Raw genomic sequence first — 12,368 nt, forward strand, 5'->3', positions numbered from 1 at the left:
CTTAAGTCTCCAGATGGGCACTTGAACAAACTAGGGAATTAGTCTCAGTTTTACCAGAGGAATAGAGCAGCCTTTCAGCAGGGGTAGAGGAGTTTAGGTAAAAGGAGATGGTCAGGGTCAGGTATCAGCTCTGAGGGCTCAGTCTGGGTTCTCTGTGTGCACAAACATCCCTCCCCTCCTGGGCCTCCATCACTGCAACAGTTCCTCAGCAGAGCAGACACCAGTGGCCACAAAATCAGAATATTATGGCCAACAAGCCATTACATTTCAATAAATCCATTCAAGCTTTGATCTCATCTTTGTGAGTTTTCTATTGTTAAGGAAAATCAACCCCCGCTCCCCAAAACAGAAATGATTTTTTTTTTTTCCCCCACAAGGAAGAACAAGTTCAACAACTTACAGGGAACATCTTGAAAAGTTGCAGCCTATATGCTGTCCATCCTTTCTTGGATTTATAAATGGGCAAGGGAAATTTGACATTTCTGGCATACTGAGAAAACAACAATACTAGGAAAATAGTCCTGAGGAAAAAAGGAGGAGGGTGGGACAAGAAGAGAAATGTAATTAGCACCAATATATGATCAATTCTTCTCAGCACAAACCTCTTCAGACCCTTCAGATGCAGAACATAAATGCAGATTTTCAATTTAAGCAGAAGACAAGGCAGTAAAATTATTAAAATTATTATTCCTCAAATGCCAAAACAGAATTTGAATTCTAAAGTGCTGCAAAACTCAGCAGCTGCAGGCAGATAAAATGAATCAGGAACAGGCCCAGACTGAAGGGAGGTTTTCAGTTAAAATTCCTGTGCTGCCCCTTCTTTCCTCCCAGACTCCACCTGTGATCCAGGGTTGCTCTGTAAAGCACAGAACTTGCTGCCAGCAACTGTGAACAAACAGAAAAACTGAAGGCCTGTATACATGCAAAAATGTAATTTTTACATTTCAAAATTTGCATGAAACTCCAAAGCACTTGAAATATTTCTATCAGGGAAATTTTTCTGTTCTTAGGATTAATTTTTTTTTCATTAAGAATCTTTCACTGAATAGCTGCAAATGAAGCAGAATGCAGCAAACCCCCAAGATTTACTGCAAGTGCAGTTCATCAGTATTAGATGTGTCAATTATTATGCATTACCCCCCAGGGAAACTGCCAAGCTCCTCTAGACATTAAAAATTAATTTTTATAGCTAAAATAAGCCCCCACTGCACTGAAAAATCACAAGCCAGAGCACATTGCTCAATTCTGAACAAGCCAAGCCAGCTCTGCTCTGAAAGGGCCTCCCAAAGATTGGAGCTGTCTGAAGAGACAAAGCTCTGCTGAAATCTGAGATTATGTTTTTATCAGCTGACTTGAAAAATAAAAAGGATTTTCAGCCTCTCTCCCTCTTCTGCCCCACATCAGACACAAACCAGTTTTCCTCTGCCTCAGTCTTCAGGAACAAGGAGGGGCATTTAAAGCCCTCAGCACTCCAGGAGAAAAGCAAAAGGCACTCATTTTCCATGCAGGAAACCCCAGAATCTTCCCCAAAATCCACCATGGGAAGATGGGCTCCACTCCCTCACCAGCTCTGAGGACAGGGAGCTTTGGATTTTATTTAGTACAGAGTTGTAAAAAAAAAAAAAAATCCAATATTCTACTATTGCAATGAATTTTCTATTGGCTGCAATGCAGAGGGGCTGTGAAACAGCACCAAATCTTTGAATGCCCAAGGAAAATTTGGATAAACAGGCAAAGCCTAACTCAGGAATAATTCCCCTTTTTACAAACCACAATGCAAAGTGTCTCATAAATAAAGCACCAATGGAACAAGTCAGGTCAGGAAAGAGGGAAATTGGGAATCCTGTCCACGAAAGACACCTCCAGCTCTGCCACAGCTGATCCTGCAGGGCCAAGGAGAAATCCACGACCTTGATCTCATCTCAGAGTCACTTTTGAGTGGCTCCCCAACAATCCAGTGCACATTTTCACATGGCAGAAGCCACAAACACTTTATTGACTAGGTGGTATTTGAATCCCGCTCCTGAATTGATTTTTTTTTTCATCTACAAAAATGTCAACTTTAATTACATGTTTCCATGTCCAATTCAAAGATCTGCTTGATTCACTTAATGTTAGTCCCAACTTGCACAGAATTTGTTTTACAGGCAAATAAAACGTTCCTTTGGATCAGCTGCTTAATAGAATAGAATCACCAAAATACTCATGATGCCAACATCCAAGATAAAAGAGAATTAAAGAGCCCTTTTAATCATAAGCTGCACTTACAGAATACTTTACATGTTCAAAGCACTGTGCAAACAGATTAGTGAGATCACAATCTGATCTCATCAAGGCATTCCTCCTGCTCCCAGAGCCAGCACAGTCGGCTGCTGCACATGGAACACTGGAACTGCTTCACCCTTTTCTCCCTAAAATGGGGTTTCCAGCCCTATTTGGCTGCTTACCCACACAGGGAGCTTTTGTCTTCTCTTTGTCTCATTTCCCTCACTTATTCTTTTTCATTCTTTCATTTCCCTGGCCCCTACAGCTGATGGCACACACATTCCCTGACACTCCCTCTAAAAGCCTTGTTGTCCCCTGGACAGGATCTCTCTGCTCATGGCTCAGCCACTGGTGGTGTTTATGGCAACACTTGTGCCCTCTGTCATCACCCAAATGAATTTCTCTTGGAAAGGGTAAGCAAATCAGTACCAATGGTAGAGGGACCAGCACCAGCAGTGATATTTACCTGCTGCTGCAGGAGAGGAAACAGGCAATGCCAGTCCAGAAATACAAATTGTTCACTGCATTTCATCTCTCTAATCTTTTCTACAGTACTGAACTCCACCTGGCCAATGGCTCCCAGATCAACTCCTGCTTTATAAAATTCTGCTCTCCACATTTCATTTATGGCCACTGTCCTTTCCCCTCTCCTCAAGTTCACATTAGCATGGGATGGCTTGGGTTGGAAGGAACCTTAAAGCCCATCCAGACCCACGGAGGAGCCATGGGCAGGGACACCTTCCACTATCCCAGGCTGCTCCAAGCTCTGTCCAACCTGGCCTTGGGCACTTCCACAGACCCACAGCTGCTCTGGGGCCTCCCCACCCTCCCTCCCAGGGAAAGATTTCTTCCCAGGGAAAAGCTTATCCAGGCAACTCCCCTGAACTGCTGCTGTCCTTATTCCCACACTTCCAGCACACCTTACCCCATTCCTGCTCACAGTGTTTCTCCACATTGGCAGCACGTGGAGAAAACACATTTCCCCAGCACCCCAAAGCTGTGCCTGCCCAGCAGCACCCCAGGGGTACTCACAGCATGGCGATGCCCCAGTGCTTGCCAGCTCGCTCCCCTGCAGCCTGGAAGCCCGAGAGGCCGATGAGGGCCACGGTGGGGGTGATGGTCAGGGGGCCGATGTAGCGCAGCAGAGCCCCGGGCAGCCCCAGCAGCCCGATCACCACCTCGATCAGCGAGGACATGATGATGGCACCTTGGATCTGAACACACAACAGGGCAGAGAGGCAGCTCAGTGCCATCTGACAGGCAAAGCCAAACCGTTTGTTTTTCTGCTCTGGATTACAAACTGCAGTTAAAAGAATTCAGTGACACAGAAGAACTCAGCAATTTTTTTTTTTTTTTTTCGTCATAAAACAGCTCATTATGTTTAAGTGACTTATTGCTTTAAGCATAACACTTATGGTTTTCTCCACAAAACTATTACACAACAGACCAGTGGGCCAGTCTGGAAGCTGTGTGGAAAGCACATCACACTGTCAGACAGGAGACCTGGGGTCCAGGCTAACCTTTAAGCTCTCAGATCGAACGGCAAGGGTTGGTGCGCCACGAGGTGATGCTCCTAGCTCCTAGGGGCAGAGTGTGTGCTGCATTGGTCACAAGTGCTCCTTAGAAGCTGGATTAGAGCAGCGTTGTGGTCTCAGGAGACTGTCAGCCCTCTTGGCTGCAGGGCTCTTGGCAGGATGTAGCTATGGTTTGAACATGGGGAAGAGAGAGGGGTTGTTTTTAATTAAGAAAAAGTTGGCAGCCCAAAGCAACGGGATGGGAGATCAATTCCATGACACACGCCTTCATTTGGACTACTCTACCTGCCACCCTGGCATGGCACAGCCCTCAGCCTGCCCTGCAGGGCACCATGACTTCACACTGCAGTGCTGTGAGTGGAGAAGGAGCTCCAGGTATTTCACAAGTCTCTCTTATCACTTAAGACACTTGGGAATGAACCAGATTTCCTAACTGCAGATTCACCTTCCAGAGGCCAGCCCCACTGCACAAGGACAGCAGGCAAGAGGCCTGGCAGCAGCTGAACTGCTGCCAGCGAGCACAAATCAAAGTTACAGGAAGAGTTTTCATCTCACTCGAGCATTTCACTGCACATCTTTTGGAATGTGGTAACTAACTCCTGGTATTTGCTGTCCAGCAATGAACAGGTGGAAAAGATGAAGACTTCCATGAAATGAGTAAAGGGATATATTCAAATGGAGATCGCAGTGAAACAAGAAATTACCAACTTAAAGACAAGAACACACAGATGATTAAGTGAGAAACTTAACTGGAACTGGAGAGAGTGACAGCAAAAGGCAACTCCCACATTACCTCTCGTATCCGGGGGTACCAGATGTGCTCCGTGTGCAGCAGCTCTGCTGTTCCATTGGTAACTGTTACATCTTGCAAAAGGGAGAAGAAACACAAGCATTTATTGATTTATTTCTTCCCCAGGCACTCTGCCACACTCCACACAAAACAAATCCCTCCTCACGCTGTGTCTGAGCCCCAATTCACACAGGGAGCAAATTCTGCTACAAATGAAGTGACACCAGGCTCACCTTCCCCAAGAGCCACCCCTCCCCTCACCCTCTGCTCCAAAGGGGGAAAACACCCTGACCTGCAGCCAGAAAGTTCCAGCTGTTCCCCAGCTGAGGTCACTCACTGAATGAGCTGACCCCATGGCACCTTTGGAGGTGAAAGGGTTCAGGGGGAAGATGCAGTAAAATTCTTCTTGAAAATCTGGAGTTGTGGGGAAAATTGCTTTGCTACCCACCCAGGGTTATCAGACAGCCTCAGCACTGAATTCAGCACCTCAAAAAACTGCCAGAGCCATTTCCACCTTCCAGTCCAATCTAAAGCAAATGCTCCCATCCCAACCACAATCTTCTCCCTCTGAACTTCAAACCTCCCAGGATGATGACAGAGCAAGAGTGAAAAAGAACATCCAAATCTTGTCAAAACCTGTCAGGTATGAATTAAACAGGGGAAAATCCTGGTCTGGAGGTGATGCTGTACATTGCTCAAACTCCCTCCTACTCACATCAAAGCAATTCAAGTTGGACTCACTATTTCCAAATATTTGGAACATTATGGGAAGGAACATTTACAGAATGTAAATGAAACACAAGAATTACTTCATGTCACGTTTACATTTCTTTTGTCAACAATTTTATATTTTAAAAATCCCCAAAACCAGAACTGCACAAGGACATTTTCAGCAATCTTCTTTTGTGGCACAGTATTTTAACACTGTAAAAAGACAGGTTTCCCATATTCTCTGCTCATGACTCCCAGGTTTTACATCAGAAGCTCTGGCAGCTGGGCCATTTGTCACTTAAACCTGAACAAGGATAAACAACAATTACCTGTGTTATTGCACTTCCACTTCTCCAGAGAGAGAATTGCTCTGGCAGGTGCTAAGAATGCAAAAGCACTGGCTTGGAACAGGGGTAACCTGGTGGAAAGGGAGAGGAGAAATGGTGACATTCTATGGGGTGAATGCAGTGGAGTGGCTCAACTTCTACTGAGTTATAAAACTGGAAAATAGGAGGATTTCTCACCAAAAAAACCCAAACCCCATCAGAGAAACAGAAAGACTTCACAAGCCAAAGAAACCACAGCAGCTGCCTGAAGTTATCAGCCAGGTAACTGCAGGGGCCAGGCACTGCAGGCAGGCTGTGGCTCAGCAGCACAGGGACACAGATGGACACTGAGCTGGGGACCAGGGTGCTGAATGTGCAGCTTTCACCATCCCAGCTCTCTGAATGTGCAGCTTTCACCATCCCAGCTCTCTGAATGTGCAGCTTTCACCACCCCAGCTCTCTGAATGTGCAGCTTTCACCATCCCAGTTCTCTGAATGTGCAGCTTTTGCCATCCCAGTTCTCTGAATGTGCAGCTTTCACCACCCCAGCTCTGTGAACGTGCAGCTTTCACCATCCCAGCTCTTCTGTGAAGCTGCAGTTTTCACCATCCCACCTCTCTGAAGCTGCAGCCTGCAGGCTCCATCCCTTCCCTCTGCATGACTCCAAGTACACTCATTTTTAAGTACAATGTGTCAATAACTGCTGGGTTGATGGGAGTAGATTAGATGTTCCAAGTGGTTGCCACCAATAAATACAAACACCACAAGAATTTCAAGATGACATTCTTAGCATTGATGTTTATACTTCCCAAAAGATTTCAGGATCTGAAGAGGATCTACCCACAGAATTCACTGACCTCACCATACCTTGTGTAACAAATCTCCCAATGTTACTTAACTCCAGATGCACTTGGAACTGTTCTACAAATATTGACATTGCCATGAGATTCCCTTTAACAGGAGACCCCAAGGTGTGACAGGAAATTGCTCAGGGGCTGTTTTACAGCACCTGGAAGGCAGGGCAAACACCAGGGCAGGAAAAAGAGCTGCTCAGGTTCAGGTAGAGATCAGCAAATGCTCAAAGGAGGAGAAGTGTGGGGGGAAAGTAGTGTACACTGAGCACAGGGAAGATCAAACCAGAGGCATGTTATTAGTGGGAGATGAGAAGTTCACAGGCAGGAGTTGGAGCAGTTTGGGCCATGGGCAATTTCAAACCCACCAAATGCTGAAAACTCCATTAAAAACTCAAACTTCATAAACTCCATGAGCCATCCAAGCATGGCTGGCTGGACATAACTCCCACTGGGAGTTCCTTCAAGCACAAATCCCAGCTTTATCTCCAGGAAGTCAGGGCTGGTGGCTCAGGGAATGAGTCAGCCCATTCTGCCAGGCTCATTAAGCAAAGCTGGTGCCCATGGCAGGTCTGCAATACCTGGAACAAGCTGCTACTGCTCCATCCCACCTACACAGCCCCTCAGAGGTTTGGTAAACACACACTGCAAACACATTCTCCAGTGCTGAGGTCACTGCTGCCAGCTTGGGTTTTTCTGTATCCCAATAAACACCAGCACACTGATGGAAAATCACATCTCAGCACGTCCTCAACTGTTACCTGTTACTCTCTCTAACTGAGACAACTCCCAAAAGACTCAAAATAGTGTTTTTTTTTTCCTAAGGCAGACAAAAAAAAAAGTAATTTAATTTTTACAATTTTTTAAACAAATTGCTCCAAATCAGTCACCAGGATCTGTCTCTTTCTCAAGTGACAGCTGCAGTTTGGAATGTGACTTCCAGATTTGAAGGCAGCCACTCAATGCCAGCCAGCTAAAGCACCAAAAGCTTCAAGTACCAAAGCTCATTTAAATTTCACATCTAAATCATCGAGCTGCTCCATTTTGGCACTGGCCCTTGTGAAGACAGGAGTTTTTTCTGCAGCAAAAGGCATCTGGAAATGTCTCATTATGTTCACATGTCCCACAGATGTGAGGAAGCTGAGCCAGTGCAGTGACAGCACCAGCACTGCCACCCTGCATGGATTAAAGCTCTATTTGATGGTCTCAGTGCCACTAATTACCCACTAATGAACCTCTGCCAGAGCTGGGGCTCACTGTTCACCCAGTGAATAGCTGGAATTCCTAGAACTGGTCTGGGTACCAAACTGACCACAACTCCGCCCCGTAATTGAGCTAAATCCATCTTTAAGGACCCTTAAACCATGGAATTTGACCTTTTGAAACCTTTATTTGCTGAAATACTTTGCAGTTGACAGACTTGCCAAGGAATACTTGCAAATCTCATTGAGAGGCCTGTGCTGCTGTATCCTATTCCCAGCCTTACATAAACCCCCCATCACATGGGGAATAGTTATAAAACATCCAAGCGTGGAAATTTCCTTCTTAAATACAAGTTATTTTAAGACCCAAACACAGTTTGGCCTTGAGGGATATAAAAATATAAGTACAGTGCAAATGGAAGCCAATGAAAAGGGAAAAAAATCCCAGCAGGGTGGAGGGCAGGGGTGGGATTACAGAGAAAGAACAGAGAATTTCAAAATGATGGCACCATAATAATTCTCTCTGAATGAGCCCCAAAATCCCTCTCACTACAGTAACAAGACTGGCTAGGGAAATTTAAACAAACAAACCCAAATATGACAAATTTCCAGACAAGGTACATGAGGATTTATGGTTGCAGCATAAAGAGTCAACCAGGTAGGAAATAAAATTACTGTGGGGAGTCTTTACTGAAAGAAAATACACCAGGGAAAGAAAGTTTGATTTTTCAACCATTTTCACTTTATTGTTTTGTCATCCCAGTGAACTTCCCAAGACAGAGGAGTGAGCTACCAAGTCCACTAAGACAAAACAATATAGGGAAGGTTGGTTTTTTTTTTTTTTTTTTCCCCAAAAAAAAAAGTGAACCAAAGCAAGCTCAAATAGCACCAAAGGGTGCACTGGAAAACCTGGAATACCTGGAAATGTTTTAGATGAAAAGCTGATCCACCACAGGTTTGCCTTCTGCACCCTCCTGAGACACCTCAGCCACCTGAAGATTCTGGTTCTTAACTAAATCTTTAAAAATGTGGAAGGTGTTGAGAATTTTCTAGTGGAAGGCAAGATTTCAGCTCATATTGTTTTGAAACTGAACTGAATGGCTCAAGGATTAGCTCAGTAACCACCTGAGGGTTAAACATGCACTTTTCTTCTGGACTGGGTTTATTCAAGAAGATGCAGAAATAACTCTGCAGGTTTTAGTTATTCCCAAAGTTTAGGACAGCATGGTAAACGTGTGCAGTGGTCACACTGGAGCACAGGTTTTTAAAGATTTATCTCAATAAAACAACATCCTGTTCTTGCCAACACCAGATTTCTACAAGGCCACCCCTTGGTGTGTGTTCACAACTGCAGGAATGATCACTGCCCGTAACTCAGAGCAGGTAACAAATAAACCTAAATTATTTCATGGACTGAGTTTCCCCCATCATTTTCCCCTGCATTTTTAACTTGCTAATCCCTTCACAGGATCAAGAATGTAATTTGTTGTAGGACTGCTCACAACTACCTAAATATTGCCAAGAATTTCATTCAAGAAATTAATAAAAACACCACAGTTAGTTCCTGTTTACCAAGGTGTATGAATTTTTCATCTTCCAGGAACACTTCTTCCCTCTCTTTTCTGCTGGGTTTCCTCCTTCTCCCTCTCCCCTCTCCTTGCTGTATTTTCTCACCTTGGGATGCCTTGTGTTATTTCAGATCCACCTTTTTTGGGAGAAGCTTTCTAAAAGCTTTCCCCAACTGCCCTGTGTGGGAACAAAGGACTTTTGGACAGTAAATTAGTGTGATTATGGAGAAGTTGATTTATTGTTTACTTTTAATTTTCTTATAAATTTGAAAACTACTGTTAATGTGATCATGAATTTTTTGATTGGTGCTTTATCTTGTTCATGCACCTCACATCAGCCTTGCAGGTAAAATGACTGGTTGCAGTTTAGAGCATTACTGCCCACCTTTATTTTGGCATTTTCATCTTGATATTGTGTTTTCAGCTTTTTCTCTCCCACTTTAACACAATTTATGTGTTGAAGAGTTCTAGAAAGTTTCATCAACTGCAGCACAACACTTAAAAATGGCTCATCCAGTGCACCTGCTATGAATAATGGTTTATAACTAAAAAATGTACAAAACCAGCTAAATATAGTTTGGATGGTGCACTTAATACAAATTATGGCCTGGAATGTTCAGATACATTGCTACAGCCTGGTGGATTTGTGTTTCTCCTCTGGAAATCCCCCACACTCCTGACCCTGGTAAATCCCAAAGGATGCCCAGGCAGCCCCCAGCCCCAGGTCTCACCTGCAGCCAAAGGTGGTCTGCAGCAGGGTGGTGATGCCCACGCAGAAGAAGATGGTCCCAATGAGCTGGCTGGTGGCCCACTGGTCAAAGCCCACACACATGGCATCGGCCAGCAGGAAGGGCACGGCGATGGTCCCGCTGAAACACGTCAGGTAGTGCTGGGGGCACAGGGGGGGTTAGAGCTGCAGCCAGCAGCAAATTCATTCATTCATTCATTCATTCATTCATTCATTCATTCATTCATTCATTCATTCATCTTGGACTGGGTTTCTTCAAGAAGATGCAGAAATAACTCTGCAGGTTTTAGTTACAGTAATTTCACGATTATGAGCCGCACCATTTGACTAAAATTTTGGTTTGAACCCAAAGTGTGGCTTATAATCAGGTGTGGTTTATATATGGACAAAGAATGAAAAGTTGCTGTTTTAGTTTGGAGGACAGGTGTCTGCTGAGAAAGGCAGGAGCTTCTATTTGAAATGGAGAATGTAAACCCCCTCCCTCCAAATTATTATCATTTTGAAATCAAGGGGCTTTCAGGCAAAGATATGGGAATAGGAATAACAGTTCTTTACTAGGGAAATTAAAATAGAAATACAATACTACAAAGAAACAAACCCCAAACCCTGACACAGTCAGAGTACAGCCTGACACCCGTCAGGCAGGGTGTTGGCAGCAGTCCCATCCCATGGTGGCTGCATCCTCCTGCAGTGACAGATGTGGCTCAGCTGGAGCAGTGCTCCTGTACAAGGTGCAGTTTCCCTCCGGAGCTCCAGTGGTGATGTGGAGCAATCCGGTTTTCCTCTGGAGTCCAGTGGAGAAAGGGGCTCCCTTAGTGTCCCAAAACCTCTGTTTTTATCTTGGTAAGAAATGTTGGGCTCTTCCCCCTGCCTGGAGCAACTCCCAATGGGATGCAGTAATTTTATCAGTGCCACAGTGGGACTCAATGGCCATGAGCAGAAAATGACTGGCTGGAGGAAGGATGGGTTGTGAAAAGATAAAGAACAATGCCCTGCCTGGTTTCAATGGATGCCCATTAGCAGAATATCTCCCACAGAGATCAGGATCACTGCCCCCACTCTCAACAGATGGTGATAGACTAGAAACCTTTTATCACACTCTGTATTGTAACTGTGTGGTTTATAATCAGGTGTGGCTTGTGTATGGACAAAGAATGAAAAGTTGCTGCACCCAGAATTGCGGCTTATACTCAGTGCGGTTTATAATCGTGAAATTACTGTATTCCCAAAGTTTAGGTCATCATGGTAAACATGTGCAGTGGTCACAATGGAGCACAGGTTTTTAAAGATTTATCTCAATAAAACAGTAAATTCAATACTTTTAATTTTACTTATAAATTTTAAAACTACTGTTTATGTGATCATGATTTTTTTGATTGGTGCTTCTATCTTGTTCACACACCTTACATGAGCCTTGCAGGTAAAATGATTGGTTGCAGCTCAGAGCATTACTGACCACCTTTATTTTGGCTTTTTTCATCTTGGTATTGTGTTTTCAGCTTTTTCTCTCCCACTTTAACACAATTTATGTTTCATTAGCCTTGAAGAATTCTAGAAAGTTTCATCAACTGCAGCAAAACTTAAAAATGGCTGATCCAGTGCACCTGCTATGAACAATGGTTTAAAACTAAAAAAATATAGAAAACCAGCTAAATATAGTTTGGATGGTGCACTTAATACAAATTATAGCAAATTCATTCATTCTTTCATTCAGCAACAGCTTTTCTGGGGCATCAGCAGCTTTTCTTTCTGCTTCTGAACCCCCAGCAAAGCTCCTGCACCCCTGAGGTTTCCTTTCAGGACCTCCCTGAGCTCCTGTTCCCAATGTGGGGATCTCTGATTTCTGTGATTTCTCTGAGTTCCACAAGGCACTGAAACAACTCCACAGCTGCTCTCCTGAGCAGGCACCCAGGTAACTGTGCTGAGAGCAGCCTCCAGCCCAGAAATAACTCCATTCACACACAAAACTCCCAAGCACCAGCAGCTGGGCACTGGTTAATTCTTCCTGAACCTAAGCAGTCAAAAGCAAAACAAACAAATTTTCACCATACTCCACCCACAAATAAAAAGAGAATTCCTGCAGAACTGCCTGTCCTTGAGGAAAAGGCAGAAATAAAAAGGATGTTTTGGAATGTGTTTGTTTGGAGATCTCAGCATCCTTTGCAGAGATTACCAAATTCTCAGCATTCCTGTGGGACAGATGTTATGACCACTGGAGAAGGGAAGGAGATGGAACTGGAGCTGCTCTGCTGCCCACAAGCAGTGGCTGAGCTGGAGGAGGGTCCAGCCCAGTCTCTGCAGGATTCTCCTGCTCCAGGGGGCTCCTTGGCAAGCCAGGTGCAGGGTAATGCTCTCAGAACTGAAATAACTGC

General features: G+C 44.5%; 1 protein-coding gene across 1 annotated transcript in view; it reads right to left on the reverse strand.

Moving 5' to 3' along the window:
- Positions 1–12,368, reverse strand: part of SLC23A2 (solute carrier family 23 member 2) — a 50,948-nt gene that overhangs the window by 12,182 nt on the left and 26,398 nt on the right. Inside the window, exons 5-9 of the mRNA XM_033081037.1 lie at positions 9,980–10,137; positions 5,631–5,719; positions 4,594–4,664; positions 3,298–3,479; positions 401–521 (exon numbers count right to left, since the gene is read on the reverse strand). Coding sequence (XP_032936928.1) covers positions 401–521; positions 3,298–3,479; positions 4,594–4,664; positions 5,631–5,719; positions 9,980–10,137 — 621 coding nt within the window. The remainder of the gene's footprint in view (positions 1–400; positions 522–3,297; positions 3,480–4,593; positions 4,665–5,630; positions 5,720–9,979; positions 10,138–12,368) is intronic.

The sequence above is a fragment of the Catharus ustulatus genome, chromosome 27, assembly GCF_009819885.2.
Source record: "Catharus ustulatus isolate bCatUst1 chromosome 27, bCatUst1.pri.v2, whole genome shotgun sequence".
NCBI lineage: Eukaryota > Metazoa > Chordata > Aves > Passeriformes > Turdidae > Catharus > Catharus ustulatus.